The sequence below is a fragment of the Nerophis lumbriciformis genome, linkage group LG10 (genome assembly GCF_033978685.3).
Source record: "Nerophis lumbriciformis linkage group LG10, RoL_Nlum_v2.1, whole genome shotgun sequence".
Lineage (NCBI taxonomy): Eukaryota > Metazoa > Chordata > Actinopteri > Syngnathiformes > Syngnathidae > Nerophis > Nerophis lumbriciformis.
The window spans coordinates 33,314,684-33,341,021 of NC_084557.2; the positions used below are offsets into that span (position 1 = coordinate 33,314,684).

The following is a 26,338-nucleotide window of genomic DNA, read 5'->3' on the forward strand; positions in this document are numbered from 1 at the left end:
CATTATAATAACAGAAGTGTAATGCCGTCAAGTTAGCTGTTGCTGCTTTTTTCCGGCTTCTGATTGGACAAAATATGCATGACAGCAGGTGTATGCGTTTGTGTGTAGACATACAGTTTTGAAACTACACTTGTGTAGATGGAGGTCGTTTTAACCCCAAATATGTGTTTTTGAAACTTTCCATCTTCGTGTAGACGTGGCATTAATCAGTTACATAGCGATTGCGCTGGATTTTGATGATTTGCTATCATTGTATTACACACTTGAACAAAATTGCTTTATTACTACGAGTCGCTCAATACTGTGAACATGTTATCTCGTCAATCCCGCTCTTTCAGCTTCTCAGATTTCACCTTTTCTGTTTGGGAAACCTGTATTTGTTGGTAAATACTGACTCAGGTTGTGTGTAGCCAGATGTCAGCACGTTTGTCTTTAACTCTGTCACCACTGACCTTCATGAGCTCTTGCAGTTTCCGGTCATTCCTGGAGTTCGGATCCACCATGGTTCGTACCTCATTCTCCTCTAACAGACACACAGAATCTCAGTTATGACTCAGTTAAAGTACCAATAGAGTGGAAAAACAAGTTGACTTTATATGCTCAATTGTGTTTCATTGTATCTATTAAACCGTATCCAATTGTATTTAAAATCTGCAAAGTAAGTGAAAATACTGTCTAAACATCAGAAAATGCCACAAATTCAGTCAGTCATTTTGAATATTCCGCTCCGAACGTCTTTGGTAATTTCCGTAGATTGACGTCCGTGTTGTAACACTTCTGCACTCTGACCATAGTATCAGACCAGTCATACTGGAAATATGCACAAATTGGAGAGAGATGTGCTGTCTATCAATCACAATCAATCCATCCATTTTCTACCACTTGTCCCTTTCGGATATTAAGGTTGTCAAAAAAAGCTTGATTTTCAAATTAGTCGCGATTCTTATTTGTAACGAATCTTAATCGATTAAAAAAAAATTAAAATCGATTTTAATTCATTTTTCTCAATCTTTTCTGTCCAGCCACCCAGGCAAATCATATTGTTAATGTAGATGCTGTACAGATTTACTTTAGAAAAGAGACGTGTTGGATACTTTTCTTGTTGTCTTATTAAAACCATTTTTTTATTTTAAATAATGTAAAAATTGATCAGAGTTGTTTATCTATTTTATGGCAGAATATAGTTAATCATAGAACTAGCATCAAATGTTATAGAAAAAAGTATAGATTTTGAATCGGAAAATCGTTTTGAATCGAGAAATAATTCTGAATCGAGAAATGATTCTGAATCGAATCATTACCCCTACGAATCGAATAGAATAGTGTGGTGTCCAAAGATAGTGGATATTATTGTCTCTCCTGACTTAATCTACTTGCTAATTTCCTCTTCTTAGCTGGTTACTTTCTGCTTTGACGCAGGCCCTTTCAGCCTTTTGTTAAAGGAGAACTGCACTTTTTAAAATGTTGCCTATAGTTCACAGTCATAATGAAAGACATGACGACGGATAGATTTTAAAAAAATGCATTCTAAATTTTAAATAAACATAAAATAAAAGTCCACTTACAGCAAAGCCAATGGCAGCCATTCAAAAAGCGCCAACAATACTCCATTTATATTTCGTGACTTGAATATTAACCAAGTATAAGTGATATTGTTGTTGTAAGCGCAACACAGACAAACTATTTATAGCTGCGACGTAATCACTTTTGTTTGTCCCTATGTTTACATCATCAAGTGGTCTGCTGTTTCCTCGCTTCCCTGCTCTATTTTGAGACATGAATTAAAGGAAATTGTTTGATCAACCAAGGAAACAAAATGACAGTTATGACAATTACTATTTCTAAACATGTCCTTGTTTAAAAAAAAAAGAGAAAAAAAAAGAGTGTTTATGCGTTGCAGAGAATGTGTTGGACTTACCTAGCATGGTGTCCTCAGGGTCCAACTCATAGTGGGTGGGACTGAGAGGAAGGTTAATGGCATTTATCCCCTCTTCCTGAAGCTCAGACACTGGAGTAATGAAAAACAGACATTTTATTTCATTAAGTAAAATCACACAAACACAAATTTGGCTTTAATGATAATCTGATTTGGGACCCTTAATGGTACGAGTAATAAAATAATGTATCTCTGTCCCAATTTGAAAATATAAATTTGCCATTTCTCTACAGTCCGCAGCAGTCCCTATACTTTCTACTTTACATTTAGCTTTACGTGTAAATGACCAGAAAGGAATAGCCATAAATAAAATATATAGTATAATGAAAATGGACCATGATTACCTAAAAATCATGCAAACAAAAAGCATATACAACAAAAGCAAGAATCAGATCCCAGCTGGGCATCTCAGGAGCATTGAGGAGCAGTCGTCTATCAGAATGTCCAAACATCTCTTATGGAGGAATGGGGAGAAAAAATCTACAAGTCTTAACTAAGAAATAATCTCTCGTTCTATTGGAATAAAATCAACTGCAATGGCGGGCAGGTAGAGGAGACATAAATCATATGTGTATTTTGCAGAGTTGTTGAACTACACTGCATCAAACTGGCAGACTGTGTCGCTAAGAGTTAATGTATTAGAGGCCCTTTTTTTAATATAATTTAATGCAGTTATATGCCACCACAATATTAAAAATATGGTTTAATTAATACGTAACTGACAATCTCTGGTCATTCAAAATTGAGAAAATGTTGAACGATAATGACATTAATAGCTCAGTAAATTTTTGTATTTAAAAAAAAAAAATTAAAAGCTCATAAAACTTTGCTGACATTAAACAAAAAGGCAAACGTTAATTCAAGAGTCAGGGTCATAAAACACAGCACTGATGCTTCAAGCTTCTCAACAGGCTTTACAAAATACTCAGCATGCCTTTGTTCTAAGATATCTGAAAATGTGTGTTTGCTGGATTCTGATCCCGTTAGAGCGTTGAGAGCATGGCGCGAACATCCTGTGAATGTCTTTGCCTCACTGAACAGCGTCTACATAGTCAATAATTTGTAGACAATGAGTAAGAGTGAGTTTCTATGATTTTACTTTTATATACCACCACAATGGATTTGAAATAAAACAAACCCAATAGGATTTAAATGTAGACAATTCTATTTGCTTTCCTTACACAAAAATATGGCATTAACATTATTACAGCCATTTTATTCAGAATGCCTCCATTTTCAGGTGCTCAAAAGTATTTAGACAACTACAATCATTGTGAATACAACTGTCATTTGTAATGTGCGGTCTTAATTATAAACAAAATTGTGTTTGCAATATTCAATAAAGCAGGGTTCCCCAACCTTTTTTCCACCAGGGGCCGATTTATTGTATGCATTATTTTCCCTGACCGGCTTTCTACATGTGGCAGATAAAAACAGCAAAGAAATTAGCATGAAAATCTGCCTTTGGCTACAATCTGGCACGATAACATTTTATATGCTGATTAATGTGCATTGCCTCATATAATATAACAAAGGAGTTGTAATATACATCTATTAACCAGCTTATTGGTGTGTTTAGTGGGACAGGCGAAAGTTAAGCTGGAGAAAACGCGGTTGTTTATAAAGTAATTATTGTTTCTGTGCAGCCCACTAGCAAATGCGTCACGGACCGGGACCGGCCCCCGGACCGGTGGTTGGGCACCTCTGCAATAAAGCACCTGCTGCCGATTTACAGCATATTACTCCTTTAACATCACATACTTTGAGGGATCTCTTGTTATGAACCAAATACTACAAAATACTAAATACAAAAAGTCAGAAACTAAAAGGTGTCAACTGTCAATAGTGTTATCAATAGCATATGTTGTATTCCAGAAGGGCAGTTGTATTTTACTCTGCTCTATACATACTCTACTTCAATGGAATAGTTAGCCTTTTATAGCTGCTGCCAGGGACTATTATTAGTACTCAGAGGGATATCACTTTTGTACAACATATGAATTAGGGCTGGCTGATAAAACAATATCAATATATATCGCGATAGACACATAATCGATATCAATATAAAATGAGTTTGACCAAATATTGGATATATATTTATATATTTTGGTCGGAAGGAAGACGATCAATCTATCCATCCATCCATCCATACATACATATACATATATAATAGTGTTCATGTATGAGATCTAGGGCTACCAATTATGGCCAAAGTAATAATTAAGATTATTGTTGTCAATATTGAAATCATGATTACTGATTGTTAAGTAAAGCAGTGTTGGGGTGTGAACGTAATACCATCATGTAATTTGTAATGTCTAATAAAAAGACTGTGGATAAACGTTAACCATATATTTATAAATAAGTACTAGTTTTTTTTAATTATTTAATACCAACAACTTGTCAGCTTTTTGTCATTACATGATGCCTTTATCTCTATTTTTACATTTTGATAGAGAGTTTGTATTTGTATTTTTTTTTAAAGTTATGTACATCATGTAGATGATGTATCGGGACAGATCCATTATGAATTTGAGCAGAAATATGTCGTAGAGGAATTAACTATACACAATAACACATTAAGAAAATGATGTCACATGAATGATTTTTGAAGTGACATGAAAAAAACAATTAATGTAAACAAAACCTGGTGTTTACTTTTTGATATCAAAATAAAACACAAAGCAGTTTGGCTATAGAAGATGAAGTCTAATAGACAAGCTTTGTTCTTCTCCAACGCCTCCCTAGTGTTTCAGTACAACAGTTTGGCCAACAAAAAAAAACCCGGAGTGACACCGCACACATCGAATAAACAATCTTCACCACCTGCGTTCAATTCGATGAGATGACAAAACATTATAGCTAGTATTGATATTATTTGAGCAGTGATACAGTTTGCAATTAAATAAAGTAGGAGTGAACATCCCTGTAAACAAAGTAAAGACTTTATAAACAAGTTATGACAACGTTCACAACACGTCGCCTGCTGCAAAACATCAAATAGTTTTCTCCTTCGCTAGTGTGGGGACAATATTGTCCACACCGGTCTCCATCTAAACACAGCAGTGCGCTATTAAACACAGCGAGGGAAAATTACGTTAAACCAAGCGCTTGGCTCCGTTTACTCCGAGGGGAAATCTCCGCGGCAAAGTCGGTGTCGTTGGTCCGCCATGATTATTAAGCCAAACTACGCTAGTGTGCATGCGCCTGACTTCGTGTTGCCGAAAATGCATTAATAAATGACGGTTTTTCGGTTATTAAAAAATTAAACGGTATTACTAACTGTCGGGAATTATCGAAAATTATCATTATACCGTTTACTGTTCCATCCCTCGTCCATTAACAAGTAAAAATCAAGGGCGGTCACGGCATGTTCTTGCCGCAAATGTAGGTCAATTTTTTGGGCATTACGGCAAATGACAAGGGCGGTCGCGGCAAATGCCGCGGTAAAATTTGAGCGCTGTATTGTACTTGTATTTTAAACTGTTTATCATTACCGGTATGTAATTTTATTATTGTTGTATATTTTCAATCCTGTGTAATTTTATTGTGGATGTTGCATGCACCATAAAAGGACTACAGATGGAAATTAGCATGGTGCTAAATCTGGTGCAGCCGTCTTCTTAATGTAACTGCAAATAAACAAATACAAACAAACAAACAAACCCCATCCTACACTACTTTACACACTAATTAAAATGTTTTGTTCAGACAGATGATCATATATTGCTGAAATGGTATTAGTTTTAGCATTTTAATGCGCATAATGGATTAAGCAAAGAAATCAAACAATGTACTAATACTTCAAGAAACTCTTCAAACTCAAAGTGCTTACAAAGTACAAAGAAGAAGAACCATGATAAACATTCTGAATTTATTTCATCCATCCATTCATTTTCAAAATAATCTTACTCATCTCACCATATGAAATGTAACTTATTTCACAGAGTATTATTTATTTATTTGTATTGTGATTACTTATGGAGTATATTGTGAATGAATTGAGAACAGGAAGTGGACAAAAGTTTGAGAAACTGTTATGTAAAAGAAAAGGGGTAGAATTAAATAACGGCTTCTTCCTACTCCTTTTCGAACATGTTGAATAGAGAAACTGGAAATTGTGATGTGTCATGTTCAACGTTCCCTCTAAGGTGCGCGCCTGAGCAATTGCGCACTGCTCAAGCTTCCTCTGCGCACGGCAAATCTATGCCACGCACAAAATCAAATAAAAAAATAAGCGCATAACAATTTTCGACAGACGGACACGACAGAGAAAACAGACGTTACAATATTTGTAACGTCTGTCGAGACGCTTTGAGGACATGAATTCCATCGATCACTTTACTGAGCAAAACTCTTTATTGTCGGCCATAAACACATCATCAAAACATTAGTAAAAAAAATTATATCTAGCAAAACTGGTCATTTTCTGCAGTACAAACCAGACCAAAAGCAACTTTGTTATATCAAAAGCAGCCGCTCGCTCATTCTCACTTGCGCCAACACATGCACATATGGCACTTAGCCAGTGATGTGTTTACAGCCACACAAAAAGTCGGACAACTCCCAACACCACGCATAAAGTGTAATTCCAGGTCGTTACACTATGATTTACCAATCAAATGAGTGCTTATTCCAGTGGCATTTATTAGGAATCTTAATTTATAAATATTAATCATGAAATGCTGTTAGTATATTAAATAAATACTAATAAAAATATATTTTTTACAAACAGGAAGTTGCAGGAATGTACACATGATCCCCTGCTTACATCTCAATGTGCAACATGTGAATGTTTTAATGGGAACTAAATGCAATGTCTGAAAGGGGTACAAATTATTTCCAAAGCAGGACCTCCACCCAGACAAACAATACAAGTACACAGTTCATGAAAAACAATATTTTTTGTTATTGTCATTGTAAGTGGGCCTAAACACTTATATTAGAAATGGAAATGACTGCTGTCATTTGATTATAATAATAAGAGAATGTTGTCTGTCTATCTGTGTTGGCCCTGCGATGAGGTTGGGACTTGTCCAGGGTGTACACCGCCTTCCACCCGAATGCAGCTGAGATAGGCTCCAGCGACCCCGAAAGGGACAAGCGGTAGAAAATGGATGGATGGATGGAGACTGAAATTGTTATTTAGTCAGGTTTGGGACAGGTGTGCTGCTGTTGTAGCCACACGTCTGATGTTGCTCACATGTGCTCCACTGAATGCTCAGGGAGTTTTTGCGTTTGCTCACACACATGAACAATTAGAGGGAACATTGATCATGTTGTATGCATGCATGTTCCAAATAAACTCAAATGCAATACTTCTGCATGCAACCGACCTAAAGTGGAAAAAGTTTTAAGTTCCTACATGTGACCTTTGACCTACGGCTGACGTCAACAACATTATTTCCCACGATTACTGTTGGCAATTGTGTTAGTGGGTGTAGCGAAGCCTGTGTTGAAGTAGGATGTCTCGTGTTGACTGACGTCTCCCTGCTTCATGCTGCACAAGTGAATTCTTTACCTTACATGGGTAAAGAAGACACAGCTCGCCAAGACTTAAAACATATGCAGATTAGACACACAATTATGCACGTAATGTGAACTTATAAGCACATTTCATTATCAGTGTTGTTAGTGTTCGTGTCAACGTTACTAGTAGGGTTGACTTTGTTTACCAAGTAGTTATAGTGAGCTCATTTCGTCTAAATTCCCGGAAGCACAAAAACAACAATTAATATCCGATTGTTACCTTCTTTCGCTTTCTTCCTCCTTGCCAGAGTCCCACCAAGTTTGCCCAGAAAAGAGTCGTCTTTCTTCCTGGAAGAAGGCGATTTAGGCGTCGTCGGGGATTTCGGAGAAGACGGTGACTTTTGAGGGGAGGAAGCCATTGTCAGAAGAAAACTTTATTATCGCCGCTGCTGGGTTCAAACTTTTCCGAGTTGACGTGGAAATGAAAGTTTAGTTGAAAGTGACGAAAAAAGAAAAAAAAAGAAAAGAAATCATAGTCCACTCCCTAAACCGGAAACGGAATTCCACACTTTTTCTCCCGAAGTTGGTCGGATAGGCCCCGCCCCCTTTGGAAAACACCAGGGATCAGTGTTGCCAGATGAGCAAAGATGTCGGGGCATTACTTTTAATATGTTCGTATCGTGAAGAGAAAATTGCACATATCTTATTTTATGTTGATTGTGTACATTTGTTACAGTCAAATATTACCACGGACTGTGTATGATGCATGGTTTAATGCGCTTTTACCTTTAAAGTAACAACTGTAAAAACTGTCACGAGTGAAACAGCGGCCTCTGGTGGCTGTAAAGAGACACATGTTGGACAATGGTCAACATGAGGCGCAGTGCAGGAGGTGTGAGTGAAGTGAGTCAAAATACTTAAACAAGTTGAAAAACTTATTCGGGTGTTACCATTTAGTAGTCAATTGTACGGAATATGTACTTCACTGTGCAACCTACTAATACAAGTCTCAATCAATCAATCAATCAGTGGTTCTTAACCTTGTTGGAGGTACCGAACCCCACCAGTTTCATATGTACATTCACCGAACCCGTCTTTAGTGAAAAATAAAATGTTTTTTTTTCTTAATTTAATCTTAATTTATAAATATTAATCATGAAATGATGTTATTATATTAAAGACATACTAATAGTGTGTGGATGTGAGTGCAAATGTTGTCTGTCTATCTGTGTTGGCCCTGCAATGAGGTGGCGACTTGTCCTGGGTGTACACCGCCTTCCGCCCGATTGTAGCTGAGATAGGCTCCAGTGCCCCCCGCGACCCCAAAGGGAATAAGCGGTAGAAAATGGATGGATGGATAATACAAATATATGTTACAAACAGAACATTACAGGAATGTACACATGATCCCATGTTTACATCTCATTGTGCAACATGTGAATGTTTTGTCCATCCATCCATCCATTTTCTACCGCTTTGATTGATTGAAACTTTTATTAGTAAATTGCACAGTGAAGTACATATTCCGTACAATTGACCACTAAATGGTAACACCCGAATAAGTTTTTCAACTTGTTTAAGTCGGGGTCTACTTAAATTGATTCATGATACAGATATATACTATCAAATATATACTAACATCATAATACAGTCATCACACAAGATAATAATCACAGTATATAAATTGAATTATTTACATTATTTACAATCCGGGGTGTGGGATATGGAGGGGTGGGGGGTTATGTTTGGTTGGTATCAACACTTCAGTCATCAACAATTGCATCATCAGAGAAATTGACATTGTAACAGTGTAGGTCTGACTTGGTAGGATATGTACAGCGAGCAGAGAACATAGTGAGTTCAGAAAGCATAAGAACAAGTATATATACATTTGATTGTTTACATTTGACTATTTTCAATCCGAAGAGGTATGATGAGGAAGGGAGGGTGTTAGGTGTGAGTGAAGTGAGTCAAATTATTAGATCAGTGGTTCTTAACCTTGTTGGAGGTACTGAACCCCACCAGTTTCATATGTGCATTCACCAAACCCTTTTTTAGTGAAAAATAAAATGTTTTTTTTTCTTAATTTAATCTTAATTTATAAATATTAATCATGAAATTATGTTATTATACTAAAAAAATACTAATAGATATATATGTTACAAACAGAACGTTACAGGAATGTACACATGATCCCATGTTTACATCTCATTGTGCAACATGTGAATGTTTTAGTGGGAACTAAACGCGATATCGGAAAGGGGTACACATTATTTCCAAAGAAGGGCCCCCACCCAGACATAGAATACTAGTACACAGCTCATGAAAAACAATATGTTGTGTAACTGTCATTGTAAGTGGGCCAAAAAATGTATATTAGAAAATAATCCCATGGAAATTACTGCTGTCATTTGATTATAAAAATAAAACATTTAACTTGGTATTTAGTCAGGTTTGGGACAGGTGTGCTGCTGGTGTGGCCACAGTGTGCACATCTAAGTTAAAGTACCAATGATTGTCACACACTAGGTGTGGTGAAATTTGTCCTATGCATTTGACCTATCACCCTTGTTCACCCGCTGGGAGGTGAGGAGAGCAGTGGGCAGCAGCAGTGCCGCGATCGGGAATCATTGTTGGTGATTTAACCCCCAATTCCAACCCTTGATGCTGAGTGCCAAGCAGGGAGGTAATGGGTCCCATTTTTATAGTCTTTGGTATGACTCGGCCAGGGTTTGAACTCACAACCTACCGATCTCAGGGCGAACACTCTAACCACTAGGCCACTGAGTAGGTTTGGGGGTATCCATAAAACGCCGATAGGGAGAAGTTTTTATTTACACGATGAGTCAGGTGCGTTCTGACCTCCGCGGCGGAGGCTCCGCCGAACCCGAGGCCGACTCACCGAAACCCCTAGGGTTCAAACGAACCCAGGTTAAAAACCACTGTATTAGATATGATATATTTTTTTTAATTTATGGATCGTACAGAGCTACATTTCTGTGCAAATACGCTGACTGTTGTACATTTGTCAACACTGAAAGTACTCCACTGCTGACAAGATTAAATACAATTCCATATTTCTTTATTTTTTGCAGTTTGAATTAACCCTTAAATTACAAATATAGACAGCTATCCGGTGTAAAAGGGAACTCAGCACAACAATTAACTGATACTCTTATTTTTGTATTAAAACAACTATTACATTCATCAAGAAATAACCCTCATGGAACTTTAAATACAGGGGCCTTCAAAGTGCACCATCTTAAGCCTGCAGCTTGTATTTTAATGGCATATTGGCATTCTAAGAGTACTTAATACAATATATTATATATTACATGCATTTCCTTTTCTACCTGTAGCACAAAGGCGTGGACATTTTGATGTAAATATTAGGTTTGTAGTAGTTTTATACATAAAATGTATCAAAGTGGAAACTCGCATTTTTTCTTTATGTGGTCCTTAATGGGAACGTTGATACAATGCAGACAGTCGTGGTCAAAAGTTTACATACACTTGTAAAGAACATAATGTCATGGTTGTCTTGAGTTTCCAATAATGTCTACAACTCTTATGTTTTTGTGATAAAATGATTGGAGCTCATACTTGTTTGTCACAAAAAACATTCATGAAGTTTGGTTCTTTTATGAATTTATTATGAGTCTACTGAAAATGTGACCAAATCTGCTGGGTCAAAAGTATACATACAGCAATGTTAATATTTGCTTACATGTCCCTTGGCAAGTTTCACTGCAATAAGGCACTTATGGTAGCCATCCACAAGCTTACGGTTGAATTTTTGACCACTCCTCTTGACAAAATTGGTGCAGTTCAGCTAAATTTGTTGGTTTTCTGACATGGACTTGTTTCTTTGGCATTGTCCACACGTTTAAGTCAGGACTTTGGGAAGGCCATTCTAAAACCTTAATTTTAGCCTGATTTAGTCATTCCTTTACCACATTTGACGTGTATTTGCGGTCATTGTCCTGTTGGAACACCCAACTGCGCCCAAGACCAAACTTCCGGGCTGATGATTTTAGGTTGTCCTGAAGAATTTGGAGGTAATCTTCCTTTTTCATTGTCCCATTTACTCTCTGTAAAGCACCAGTTCCATTGGCAGCAAAACAGGCCCAGAGCATAATACTACCACCACCATACTTGACGGTAGGCATGGTGTTCCTGGGAAAAGGCCTCACCTTTTCTCCTCCAAACATATTGCTGGGTATTGTGACCAAACAGCAACATTTTTGTTTAATCTGGCACCCCATGGACAAAGATAAGACCTTCTGGAGGAAAGATCCTCATATATGCCATATTTTACGAATTAAAATGCATAAAAAAGAAAACCATATTTGTTATTGTCTTACTTAGGGGTTGTGAATGACTTGGCGGTAGGAATGGTGTTCCTGGGATTAAAGGCCTCACCTTTTCTCCTCCAAACATATTGCTGGGTTTTGTGACCAAACAGCTCAATTTTTGTTTCATCTGACATCACCTTCTGGAGGAAAGTTCTGTGGTCAGATGAAACAAAAATGATATAGTCAAAAACTCAACCAGAAGCTTGTGGATGGCTATAAAAAGTGCCTTATTGCAGTGAAACGTTCCAAGGGACATGTAACCAAATATTAACATTGCTGTATGTATACTTTTGACCCAGTAGATTTGGTCACATTTTCAGTAGACCCATAATAAATTCATAAAATAACCAAACTTTATGAATGTTTTTTGTGACCAACAAGTATGTGCTCCAATCACTCTATCACAAAAAAATAAGAGTTGTAGAAAGTATTGGAAACTCAAGACAGCCATGAATTGATTAACGTGGACCCCGACTTAAACAAATTGAAAAACGTATTCGGGTGTTACCATTTAGTGGTCAATTGTGTGGAAATGTACTGTACTGTGCAATCTACTAATAAAGGTTTCAATAAAAAATCAATCAATCAAAACATTATGTTCTTTACAAATGTATTTAAACTTTTGATCACGACTGTACAGCAAGATAAAAGCCTACTTGTAAGGCATACGACTAGCTATAATAAGAGCATGAATAGAACTATGAAAGGGCAGCAGAGTTAACATTTAAATTTGACAGATCATTACAATCATAAGTGTGTATGATGCATCTGATAGTATAAAGTATAATTCTATGCAAGAATTGTATATGCACATTACATATACACACAAATATACACACAATATATAATTATGATACCACAGAATAAGTACTGTCACACAAAACCAAGCAATCTCAAAAAACATGTACAGCAATATAACATTTAAATACATTTTTATTAGACTGTTCTCTTAAAAACCAGGTAGTTTAAAACAAAAACATGTTAAAACGGCACAATCTTTGTCACATACTGTAAACAAAAAAACATTTTAAATGTATTCATTAATGTGATTCAAGAAATCAACAGTGTGGTAATAAAACATTCATTTCAGGAGAGGCATGGAGCTGACCTTTAGTCCATAAAGTTAAACATAACATATTTTCATTCTGAATTGTATTGAGTGTCCACACTTCATTGTCAGCCATGTGAAATGTAGGTTACCATCTCAATCACTGCATCCATGGTTAGAGTTTGGCTAAATATACACGGACAAGTGAAATATCACAACTAAATGAGGTGCACAACAACAACAACAACAACAACAACAACAACAACAAAAACACCCTATTAGTACTTTCTCACACGCACAACATATATTTGGGAATATTAGTGAACACTACATATATGTGCATTTGATTTTATACAATCACATTTCCATCTGTGCTCAACTAAAACGCAAGGAAAAGTGACAAAAAGTGATCATACTAAAAAAAAACAGTCAAAAATCCAACTTTTAAGGAAACAATCAGCGGTTATGGATAAAGGCTTGTGTGTTAAAATGTATTTAAATATATCAATGTCGGTTATTAGCCTTTAACATCACACATGCAGCTCCCCCCCCAAGCCTCTTCAGGTTAAAATAAATAGTATGCCATTTAATAAAATCTAAATTGTCAAGATTTTAAATATAACAGTGAAAAAATGTTCCTTTCAGTAATGTGCATCACCTTCAATTGACTGCATTGGTTTTGGCTTTTAACAGTTGTCCCACAGTTGTCCCTCGTCCGACCCCCAGCTGTCATTAGCCTGGGCCCAGTGGAACTTGTAGCCTTTGGACAGCACAATGCTCTCCAGGTCCTGGTCCTCCGCCCTCTCCTTCAGTCTCTGCTCCTCCAAGATGGACACTAACATGTCTCTTTTCTCCACAGTCTTCATTATTTCAGACAGGATCTCCTGCTCTTCCTGCAGCTCAGAGGCACACTTGTTTGTATCTGCAGAAGAGAAAATAAAGTAAGGAGCAGTAGAAATGATTTTGTATTTTCCCCTGAATGTTAACATGTGTACACTACCTTCTTTTGTCATCCTGTGTCGAAGATCTTGCTGGAGCCGGCACTGGGTGTCCTCCAGTTCAAGCTCCTGAGCACTGAGAGGAAAAATCAATAGATGACCTCTACTGGCTGAAGAGAGGAAGTGCCAAATATGGATGCTCTGCTGTGTCTGGCCACACACACAACAATAACTTACAAGATCATGAGCTCAGACTCATAGCGTGCTAATCTGTTCTTCTCCAAAACCAGTTTAAACCAGGATTGATAGAGTTGGGCATGGTCGCCGTCATCTGCCTGAAAGTCTCCTAGGAGTGACGATGAAGAGACAATGTGGGTTGGAAGACGGTAAAAATTTGGGTGACATACAACATACGAGAAAAGAAAGAAGACTAAGAGAAGGCGAAATTAATTATGTTGACATTTCAAGGCATTTAATCGATCGCAACTGGACTGCTTGGTTTGTCTCAGAAGATGTTTCGCCGCTCATCCGGGTAGCCTTCATTAGTTCGTGCTCATAGACTTATATTGGTCAGATTTAGTCTAGCGGGTGGTACCGAAACCCTAAATATTTATACTCCCAAAACCAGGAGGGTGTGCCTGGGCACGGATGGTTTCGCTCTATCGTAGTGAGAAACTGTTTTGATGCAAACAAGCAATCTTAACGGTCAAAGCCAACGACAGTCGTTAAAGTGTAATTTCCCCTTATTGTGTGGCAGAACGATCGCTGTGGATCGACTACTATCAGTCCAAAATAGTCGTAATCCCCCACGTAAGCATTCCAGTCAGTTGTAAACAAATGGCACACATGACATTCTGGCATACTTGCCAACCCTCCCGGATTTTCCGGGAGACTCCCGAAATTCAGCGCCTCTCCCGAAAACCTCCCGGGACAAATTTTAACCCGAAAATCTCCCGATAATTCAGGCGGACCTGAGTGACGTGTTGACAGCCTGTTTTCACGTCCGCTTTCCCACAATATAAACAGCGTGCCTGCCCAATCACGTTATAACTGTAGAATGATCTAGGGCGAGTTCTTGGTTTCTTATGTAGGTTTATTGTTAGGCGGTTTCATTAAAGTCCTTGCAGCACGGCAACAACACACAACTACAGCAGTCATGTTTTCGTCTACCGTAAAGCAGTTTGTCTGCCGTAAACAGCAATGTTGTGACACTCTTAAACAGGGCAATACTGCCATCTACTGTACATGCATATGTGAAATTAACATCTACGGCTTTTAGAGAGTGCAGTGCACAACTGCGCACACAACAAGGAGACGAAGCAGAATGCACCATCAAAGAGGGTGTTCAGCATGGTTAGAAAAATAGTGACAGAGAATAGAACAAGGATGGACAATTCAACCCTTAACTCAACAATGAGTAGATGAGTGTTATGTGTGTGTATATGTGTAAATAAATGAACACTGAAATTCAAGTATTTCTCTTATATATATATATATATATATAGCTAGAATTCACTGAAAGTCAAGTATTTCTTATATATATATATATGAAATACTTGACTTGGTGAATTCTAGCTGTAAATATACTCCTCGCCTCTTAACAACGCCCCCAACCACGCCCCCGGACACCCCCCCACCTCCCGAAATCGGAGGTCTCAAGGTTGGCAAGTATGCATTCTGGTCACCAGAATGTTTCAAAATCCTGGTATTTGTTGGGGGCTAAATTGCAGAGTCTTATAAGAATGGTTGAAAGAGCCGTGTTGTATGTGATAATGTTCCTACCAGCCCACAGGCCAAAGAGAAAGAGCATAGGCATTTGAGCAAAACCTGTGGTTACCCCAGGTGGTCGTTTGTAAAAAGGGCATCCAGTTCCAGAAAAAAACAAGAACAGAGTGGATGAGGAGGAAAAAGGTGACAGACAAAATGTTGTCATTCCATATGTACCAGGTCTAACTGAGAAACTCAGAAGATCTTTTAACCAACACAACATCCTAGTACATTTCAAACCAGGTAACACCCTGAGACAGAGACTAGTGCATTCTAAAGACCGGACACCCCACACCCACAAAAACAATCTGGTGTATGCTATCCGGTGTAATGGTGAATGTACTGATTCATATATTGGGGAAACAAAACAACCACTAAGCCGATGCATGGCACAGCATAGACGGGCAAACACTTCAGACCAAGACTCAGCTGTCTACTTGCACCTCAGCGAGAAACAACACTCCTTTGAGAACAAACATGCACAGATTCTGGACAGGGAGGACGGATGGTACGAAAGAGGAGTGAGAGAAGCCATCTGTGTAGATTGAAAAACCATCGCTGAGCAGAGGAGGTGGTCTGCGACACCACGTGTCTCCCACATACAACACTGTCCTTTCATCCATTCCTAAAATACTCTGCAATTTAGCCTCCAACAACTAACAGGAGTTAAAAACATTCTAATCAAAGAAGGTAACCAGAATCCCTTTTGTGCCATTTGTTTACAACTGACTGCAATGCTTACGGGGGATTCCAACTATTTTGGACTGGTAGTAGTCCATCCACAGCGATCGTTCTGCCAGACAATACCTTAAAATTACACTTCATCGACTGTCATTGGCTTTGACAGTTGTTTTTCTCACTACAATAGAGCGAAACCATCCTTGCCCAGGCACACCCTCCTGGTTTTGGAGTACCGTATTTTTCGGACTATAAGTCAACGTTTTTTTTCATAGTTTGGGCGTGGGTGCGACGTATACTCCGGAGCGACTTATGTGTGAAATTATTAACACATTACCGTAAAATATCAAATAATATTATTTATCTCATTCGCGTGTGCGAACAAGAAAATGTCAGCAATCGTCACTCACACGCCAACCAATAAGAATTTGGCGGGGGCGGGTCATGGCAGAAGTGCATTGTGGGTCCTGGGATGGCCGGAGCTATTAAAATGGATCACATCAACATTGGCGGTAACTTCTAAAAACTGAGAAGGACTGAACTATAATGGCACCGAAAAGGAAATCATATACTGCAGATTACAAGCTGGACGTAGTGAAATATGCACCAGAAAATGGCAATCGAGCAGCAGAAAGAAAGGACGCTCGCGGGGCGCATACCAGAGGCGACACCGAGGGAGAAGATTTCATGGGATTTAGCGATTAGGAGTGACAGATTGTTTGGTAAACGTATAGCATGTTCTATATGTTATAGTTATTTGAATGACTCTTACCATAATATGTTACGTTAACATACCAGGCACGTTCTCAGTTGGTTATTTATGCCTCACACTTATTCAGCCTGTTGTTCACTATTCTTTATTTATTTTAAATTGCCTTTTAAATGTCTATTCTTGGTGTTGGATTTTATCAAATAAATTTCCCCAAAAAATGCGACTAATACTCAAGTGTGACGTATATATGTTTTTTTCCTTCTTTATTGTGCATTTTCAGCCGGTGCGACGTATACTCCGGAGCGACTTATAGTCCAAAAAATACGGTATAAAAATTTAAGGTTTTGGCACAAACCGCTAGACTAGATCTGACCAGTCTAAGTCTATGAGCACAAACTGAAGAAGCCTCTTCGGATGAGCAGCAAAAGACAAACCAAACAGTCCAGTTGCGATTGATTGAAAGCCCTGAGATGACAATGACCTGGATGAATGAGAACATTCATAGACATAATTATGTTGACTGACAAATGACTAAAATGTAAAAAAAAAAAAAAAAAAAAAGGTAAAGCCTTTCTTAATTTCAGACACCTGTCTTATGCAGTAGTAGCTCATGCGTATATTAATGTGTATTTACCGGATTCTTCTCTTATAACCTTTTCTATAGCCACTCCTCTGTCCTCTACGTCTCTTTGTTTCTCTCCAACCTCCTCCAATTGTCGCTGAATCACCTGGATGGAGCACAGCTTGATCAACATGATAACACCTCATAAACATAATTCAATAAAAAGCATGTGGGTATATCTACTGTTGCTATTATATCATGTAGCAGTTTGTACACTGGATTCCATTAATTCTTCATAGTTGGGAAAAAAAAAGTTAGAACAACAATTTTGTTCAACATAAGACAGGCTCAACTCTATTGTGAGTGATCAAAGATAATAATAGAAGACCATTGCATTGCAACGAGACCATTTCTGCTGTTCTAAACATTACCCAACATGTACTTACTGCTGATGACATTTCAAATCAAAATCTAATATTGGCAATAGGAGTGTACCGACCTGATATTGATATATATCGGTCTGATATCAGCAAAAACAAATCAGATTATATCGGTTTCCATCTAAAGTTTCCTATATAATCTCCATTACAAGCAGTATGGCAGCGTGTTTACTTGTGCAAAGCTGAACACCCTGTTAACATCTAAAAAGGTCCTCTAATAAGCACACGTGTCTTTTCTTGTATTTTAGTGAAGTCATGTACAAAAGGTAAACATGGTAGGTTTATAGGCTGATAGGAGCTAGCAGGTACGCAACAGCTAAGCACACAACAGCACACTAGCTAAACGTACGTAATAACTGTAATTTGAACAATATTTCAGTCTGAAACATCACATTTGTCAATATAAACAATTATCAAATAAATATAGTTGCATATTACTTACACATACAAAGTCTCCAAGACAGAAGTGTATTAGAAAATATGTGTCCATATCATCTGATTTACTGCATCATAACTTAAAGGGGAAATGCCCCTTTTTTTTTTTTTTTTTTTTAAATTGCCTATAATTCATAATCATAAGACAAGAACGCATATTTTTTTTAATAGGATTTTAAGTAGGGATGTCCAATGTCCAACTCTTTAATTACCGATACCGATATCAACCGATATATACAGTCGTGGAATTAACACATTATTATGCCTAATTTGGACAAACAGGTATGGTGAAGATAAGGTACTTTTAAAAGAAATTAATAAAATAAAATAAGATAAATAAATTAAAAACATTTTCTTGAATTAAAAAAGAAAGTAAAACAATATAAAAACAGTTACATAGAAACTAGTAATTAATGAAAATGAGTAAAATTAACTGTTAAAGGTTAGTACTATTAGTGGACCAGCAGCACGCACAATCATGTGTGCTTACGGACTGTATCCCTTGCAGACTGTATTGATATATAATGTAGGAACCAGAATATTAATAACAGAAAGAAACAACCCTTTTGTGTGAATAAGTGTGAATGAGTGTAAATGGGGGAGGAAGGTTTTTTGGGTTGGTGCCCTAATTGTAAGTGTATCTTGTGTTTCTTATGTTGATTTAATAAAAAAAATAAAAATAAATAAAAAACCCGATACCGATAATAAAAAAACGATACCGATAATTTCCGATATTACATTTTAACGCATTTATCGGCCGATAATATCGGCAGGCCGATATTATCGGACATCTCTAATTTTAAGGATAAAAAACCCCCCAAAAAACGCAAGATGGGGCTAATGGGAGTCAACATGTTGCCTTCAAAGCCCTCTAAAACATCTTCAAAACCCTCCATCAACGTTTCATACACACACTGCAAGTATAAATATAATGTATATTATATATATATATATGTAGTAACACACATTCATAACAATATGTAATATGTAATATATTTACCGTACTTTGGTCATTTTATGCATTGCTGGAACTTATTTCTTGGGCGCATTTATTTCAGTGCCAATGCCAACGAACTTCCTACTTCCGGCAACAAACGCTTATGTGTTGTAATCATGACACACTTGGTAATAGACGACAAAGATGACTATTTTTGAGGATTCACAACCTTATCTTTTGGAACCCGAATATACGGATTATGAACTGCTGCTTATTTGAGCTGAAGGATGGTGTAAATGTGCCGACAGAAATGGAGTGCTTACCCAAAATCAACTGGGAAAAAAAAGTCCCCAGACAGCTCGACAAAACAGACAGCTGTATATCAAGTAAGTCACTATAATATTGATCACGATACATGCAGCATGTCATGCTTGTTATTACGACTGTCGAGCCAACTGTGTACAAACAAAACATGGAATGTCGGCTAATACTTAACAGCTACTGCAATAGGATTGTTCATGTTTTTCAGTTAATGTGTTCAGCATTACAAACCCAAAAGCTATTCAGCTGCTGACGCACAAGCTATCTTATGGCTAATGCCATAACATGCCGTTGCAAGGCAAGAAAAACAGCACCTCTGTGTTCGCTCTTACGATAACAATGTTGCTACAGCTTGGTTATTAGACCGGTTACAAAACATAAATGAAGTATTGTTGGCGGTTGTAGGATGTGTTTTAGAGTGATTTAGAGGCAGAATGGATTGCTTCCATTAGCTGCATTACTAGCCACCTTGAACTAGCCGATTTCTGTAAATTCCGGACTATAAACTGCTACGTTTTTCCGAGGATTTGAACCCTGCAGCTTATAAAACGGTGTGGCTAGTTTATGGATTTTTCTTTGCCGACGGCTGGCTAAATTAAATAGTTTAAATTAACAAAGAAAACACACTGAATAGGTGTGTTATTGTTTGTGCTATGGCGCCATCTTTTGGCCAATTTTGCTCACTTCAGGTGCTGCAGTGGCTGTATTGTCCGTCTGTTTAGACTGTGTTATGAACCTACCGGAAGTACAGTTGTCGTTCGGTCTTCTAACCATCTATAGTGTTTCTACTTGTATGGATTTTTCATTTATCACTCCAAGGAACATTTGTAAGTTTTACAGTATAACTAAAATATTTTTACATACTAAACCGTTTTTATGCATAGTTGTACTTGCTATGGTAATGTAATGAAGCTAGCGTCGTTGGCTTTAGCTACTATGCTATTATAAGTGTCTTTGCTAGTGTCATTAACTGACAATGGCATTTATTTTGTATTGTTTCAGTATCGTAAATTCACCAACACGTCACCGTGGACTTATTGAGTCTGTTTAACTAATTGGAGAGCTTGCTTCCTCAGCTAGTGGGTCAATGACGTGTGTTTTGTTTCATCAGCCGTTTCCAATTGATTATTACCGCAATACTTTATTAGTACCGGTATACCCTAGTGGCCACTAAGTGTCACCAAAAAACAATTATCACTTATCTTCAACTTAAAGATAGTGTAATTCCATTTCATTTGGATAATAATAGGTCAGTGTTTTTTAATAACTACCATTGATTTCTGTTTGAGTAATTTCAATTGATTGAAGTTGTTCTAACATTCCACACTATAAAATAATGCACTATGATTGATTGCTGCTAATACCACGCCGTGGCGCGGTTGGGAGAGTGGCCGTGCCAGCAACCTGAGGGTTCCTGGTTCAATCCCCACCTTCTACCAACCTCGTCACGTCCGTTGTGTCCTTGAGCAAGACACTTCACCCTTGCTCCTGATGGGTCGTGGTTAGGGCCTTGCATGGCAGCTCCCACCAGCAGTATGTGAATGTGTGTGTCAATGGGTGAATGTGGAAATAGTGTCAAAGCACTTTGAGTACCTTGAAGGTAGAAAAGCGCTATACAAGTATAACCCATTTACCATTTATCATACTGGAACAATATCGGTATCGGCCAAAACTTAAGGTGCCAATATCAAAATCATATCGGAAGTGAAAAAGTCGTATTGGGACACCCCAAATTTGCTAAACAGTATGAATGTAACAATTGATCGATAAATCAAGCGATTTATATTCCTAAATTGCAAGGACTGTATTTTTCGGAGTATAAGTCGCACCGGAGTATAAGTCGCACCTGCCGAAAATGCATAATAAAGAAGAAAAAAAACATATATATAAGTCGCACTGGAGCCCGGCCAAATTTATGGAAAAAACTGCGACTTATAGTCCTAAAAATACGGTATATCTGTGTTCGGTAAGTTTGCCCCCGAAAGATAGGTATCGCTCCGAGATCGTTTTAAAAAGGGAATCGATAGAATTTATTGATACTAGAAAAAGTTAAAAAATTAAATTTAAGAACGGCAGACTTTTTATGAAGTTTAGCACTTTTAATAATAAAGGACGTTAAATGTTAAGTCTATTTTGCCCGTGTGTGACGTCATCAAAACAAAAATGGCGAGAGAAAGGTCTGAACGAACGCCAAAAGACAACATAAATTACAACACAAAAACTTTCAGCTACAGCACGATTGCAAAATCTACAACAAAGACAAACAACACAATCGAAAGGTGCAACACCTTAGGCCAAAAAAAAGACATCACCGACAAAACGGAAGTGACAGCGGAGCAAGTTACGACGACGCACCGACTTCTCCTTGGCTGCCAGGAGAAGCCTGGCAGCCAAGGAGAAGTCATTTAATGAAAAAGAAAAGAGATGGATCAAGAAGGCTATGGAAATTAGGAAGCGAGGGGCCAACACCATCATATGAGGGGCGTACATGCTTCCGCACACCTGGGACTCTGTCATCGGCGACACCAGGGCGGAGAACAGAATACAGATATGGCTGGGCCGGGGAACTATATTTAGCAGGTCAACCTACTGTTAAAATGTTGGTTACTGTAGTTTTATTGAAAATTGCTTGAATGTTGAAAATGAGAGCAGAAAAAGTTTCCATCCATCCATTTTCTATTTTCTACTGCTTGTCCCTATCGGGGTTCCTCTTGTTAATTCAACCTAAAATGTTGGTTGCACTTTATTCAAATAAGATATGAATGCATTGGCCATTAATTGTTTACTTGCTTGTTTGTATCCATAATTGAATTATACCTAATTGTGGTCTTGTGATCCTCTGTTTCTTTTATTGTTTTATTTTATTATAATGATTTGTTTTTATTATTTTATTGATGTATTTTATTCTATTATTATTTTTTGCTTGTTTATTGTTTACTTGTTTCATTTTAAATACTTGCAATTTGATGACTTATCGTTTATTTTGTATGTGCAGCACTCTGGAGACAGTTTTGTTGTTAATAGTGCTTTATAAATAAAGGGCATTGGATCGGATTGAATTCCCTTACAAGAAACAACAGAAATACAAGAAAATTCACCTGCAGTGTCCAATATCCAGTATTTGTTTGACAGTCACACTTGTTGATTTTTTTTGCTGAAAAGTTACTGAAAGGATTTCAACTCACCGAATTGTTTTTGGATTGAAAAAAATAAAAATGAGATTGTTCCTGAATCGTATCGGCAACCATAATTATCGAATCTAAGTTAAAACGAATTGTTACATCCCTACTAAACAGGATATTTAATCTGGCCATACAGGATATATTATCAATAAACCATACTTGCCAACCTTGAGACCTCCGATTTCGGGAGGTGGGTGGGGGGGCGTGGTTGGGGGCGTGGCTAAGAGGGGAGGAGTATATTTACAGCTAGAATTCACCAAGTCAAGTATTTCATATATATATATATATATATATATATATATATATATACATATATAAAAGAAATACTTGACTTTCAGTGAACTCTAGCTATAAATATATATTTATTTTATTGTATATATAAATATATACGGTATTTATTTTATTGTATATATATATATATATATATATATATATATATATATATATATATATATATATATAAGAAATACTTGAATTTCAGTGTTCATTTATTTACACATATACTTGTTGAGTTAAGGGTTGAATTGTCCATCCTTGTTCTATTCTCTGTCACTATTTTTCTAACCATGCTGAACACCCTCTCTGACGATGCATTGCTGTGTGGCACGCACAAAAGTGCTTTCATCAAATGCACTAGATGGCAGTATTGTCCTGTTTAAGAGTGTCACAACATTGCTGTTTACGGCAGACGAACTGCTTTACGGTAGACCAAAACATGACTGCTGTTGTTGTGTGTTGTTACCGCGCTGGGAGGACGTTAATGAAACTGCCTAACAATAAACCCACATAAGGAACCAAGAACTCGCCCTCGATCATTCTACAGTTATAACGTCATTGGGCAGGCACACCGTTTATATTGTGGAAAAGCGGACGTGAAAACAGGCTGTCAACACGTCACTCAGGTCCGCCTGAATTTCGGGAGATTTTCGGGAGATAATTTGTCCCGGGAGGTTTTCGGGAGAGGCGCTGAATTTCGGGAGTCTCCCGGAAAATCCGGGAGGGTTGGCAAGTATGCAATAAACTGAGCAGTTGTGGTGATAATGCATTTATTTCTACGTTATTTAATATTGTATGTTAAAGTTAAAGTTAAAGTACCAATGATTGTCACACACACACTAGGTGTGGCGAGATTATTCTCTGCATTTGACCCATCACCCTTGATCACCCCCTGGGAGGTGAGGGGAGCAGTGGGCAGCAGCGGTGGCCGCGCCCGGGAATCATTTTGGTGATTTAACCCCCAATTCCAACCCTTGACTTCTATCCTAATGTGTTTTTCTAGTGGGAATTATCAGAATCATGAACATATGTTTGGGCCAACTGCAGTGTCATAGTGACCACATTAAGGGATGTGTTTATGAAGGTTGAGAAAAGCGTGGGTAATATGAAAAGGAATACAATAAGATCCAGCAAGGATGCAAAACATTTTGAATTCAGTACTCAGAGACTCAAATGTTTCACAACTGCATCTAAACTAACAAAATAGATATTTAACAAGAACTAAGTATTTCAGTATAAATCAGGAGTACCTGAGCCCTATGCAACCTCTTTAGTTGATCTCGTTTGGCCTGCAGGGCCACTGTCCCTTCTTGCCTCCTTTGCTTTTGTTTGGAGGACACCTAGGAACAGAAATATCCAACACTTCAGAAAATACAGACATGGAACTAATGTCAGCGTCCTATTATACAAACCCTGTGAACAGCTGGTGTTTCATTTTCATCATCAGAAGAGAATGGCTCCGCCAGATTCTGCTGACTGGATGCTACAGTAGATAAAATGAAACATTTAATATTGTCCAGCATCTGATCCAGTTAAAATTAATCTGTTATGTTCTTCCATTGAAATGTTTACAAGAAACAACATACAAAGAATTTAAGCAAAAAAACAGTTTGGATGTGTTTACTGCAATCAGACTAGCTAAATGTACCGCATTTTGGCGGTAAAGATGGTCCCCGGGTGGTACGATTGGTCAAGTGTGAGTCAGTGTTATTTTGTTGACTAATAATTTTCGTCTCAGTTATTGTCTAAAATCTATTTTTCCCTGACTTAAATGAGACGATAACTAAAAAAAATGCACGTTGATACAGACGTTGACAAAATACATTTTAGTCAACAAATAAAAACAAGACGAAAATTTGGACAAACGAAATCCAATCATGTTTAATTTTGACTTGTTGATGGGTCGTACAAGTTTGGAATATATCCAATCACTGCACTTAAACAGTGCATTGGAGATCAGCTGGAAGTGAGTTACAAAAGGAGAACCAATCAGATGCTTTTCTTTGAGAGATAACTTGGATTTCTCAAAAACAAAACGGTATGCATTTAACAAGCCCCACATCGTAATATGTGTACACCTGGGAGAAAGAGAAGAAGAAAAAAGGCGACTAAGGCTAACCCCTTAAACGAATAATTATTTAGCCTAAGCCCCTTATCGGCCACACTAAATCATCGTTTAAGGTTTCTCCTATTTGGATAATTTTTTACATGGGTAAGTGCGCCGTCTATTTCTTGATTCTCAGGCTCTCAGCTTTGTATGGACCCATTGATCGTTTACAAACTGAGTTCGGAGAGGAAGTGACGCCAGACAGACCGCGCCCCACACAGGAAGTGACAACAGAAAGAACGCGCCACAGTCAGCTTCATAATAAAGCAGTTTCGTAACTCGGAGCTAACCATTGGAAACATGGAGGCGAGTCATCCAGACATGCCCGTGTTTCTCCTTCCTTATGTACAGACGCTTGTGGAAATCACACATGAATACCTTAAGAAAAGAAAAAGCGCGATTGCAGCTATTTCGGATACAACACTTCTCAGACGGCAAGAGAACTTTCGATTGTCCAGGTCAGCTGTGATTCTACTTACCGAAAAAACTTCATCCATTTGTCGAAAGAGAGACAACGAGAATGCGGGCGTGATAAAAAAAAAGGTAGCATGTACTTTGTATTACCTGGCCGTCGAGGGAAGACTATGGAAAACGGCGAATGCTTTTGGACTGGCAAAGCAGACTGTATCAGTTATTGTCCGCCATGTATTTCGCGGATTCAACGTTTAGGTCCAGAGAATATAAAGTCAACAAATGGACAATGAAGGTGGAGGCAAAAGAGTGAGGAGTGTCCTGACCAGATATCTAGATCCCTAGTTTGATTGTTGTAAAATGTTCTTTATCACATTGTTTACTTTCACTTATCCATTAAAGATTTGATTATTTTATGATGGCTCAGGTGTGATTCACTACAATAGGGCCCCACAGCACACTGGATTCCAGTTCTTTGAAATACCACAACACTGGATATTGTTCAGATAAGTTACATTTATGAACTTGCACACAAAGCAACACTGGAGGTGACTATAACGTGCACATTTTGCACGCATGCTTACTAGGTTGCGTTGCGCCGGTGGACGGAGAGGGGGAAGGGGTCTTAAACCACCATTGTGTGTGTGGACAAGGATAAAGTGAGGTGGGATTTACCCTGGATTACCTTAGCCGGTTTAGTGTAGAAGGGGCAAACATTTACTGTTATTTAAGCTGATGTGAAACTTGGCTGACTAAAACTAGAT

At 37.8% G+C, this 26,338-nt stretch overlaps 2 protein-coding genes across 3 annotated transcripts in view; both read right to left on the reverse strand.

The window, feature by feature from the left end:
- parvaa (parvin, alpha a) overlaps positions 1–7,979 on the reverse strand; it is a 35,569-nt gene extending 27,590 nt beyond the window's left edge. Inside the window, exons 1-3 of the mRNA XM_061969803.2 lie at positions 7,686–7,979; positions 1,919–2,008; positions 453–523 (exon numbers count right to left, since the gene is read on the reverse strand). Of these exons, the coding sequence (XP_061825787.1) occupies positions 453–523; positions 1,919–2,008; positions 7,686–7,824 (300 nt within the window). The 5' untranslated portion in view covers positions 7,825–7,979. The remainder of the gene's footprint in view (positions 1–452; positions 524–1,918; positions 2,009–7,685) is intronic.
- Positions 7,980–12,675: 4,696 nt separating this feature from the next.
- The window catches only part of mical2b (microtubule associated monooxygenase, calponin and LIM domain containing 2b), a 123,200-nt gene continuing 109,537 nt past the window's right edge, over positions 12,676–26,338 (reverse strand). For both annotated transcript variants that reach the window (XM_061969796.2, XM_061969798.2), the window contains 6 exons: positions 24,469–24,539; positions 24,307–24,396; positions 17,538–17,631; positions 13,984–14,092; positions 13,809–13,882; positions 12,676–13,730 (listed from right to left, as the gene is read on the reverse strand). In XM_061969796.2, coding sequence (XP_061825780.2) covers positions 13,495–13,730; positions 13,809–13,882; positions 13,984–14,092; positions 17,538–17,631; positions 24,307–24,396; positions 24,469–24,539 — 674 coding nt within the window. In that variant the 3' untranslated portion in view covers positions 12,676–13,494. The remainder of the gene's footprint in view (positions 13,731–13,808; positions 13,883–13,983; positions 14,093–17,537; positions 17,632–24,306; positions 24,397–24,468; positions 24,540–26,338) is intronic.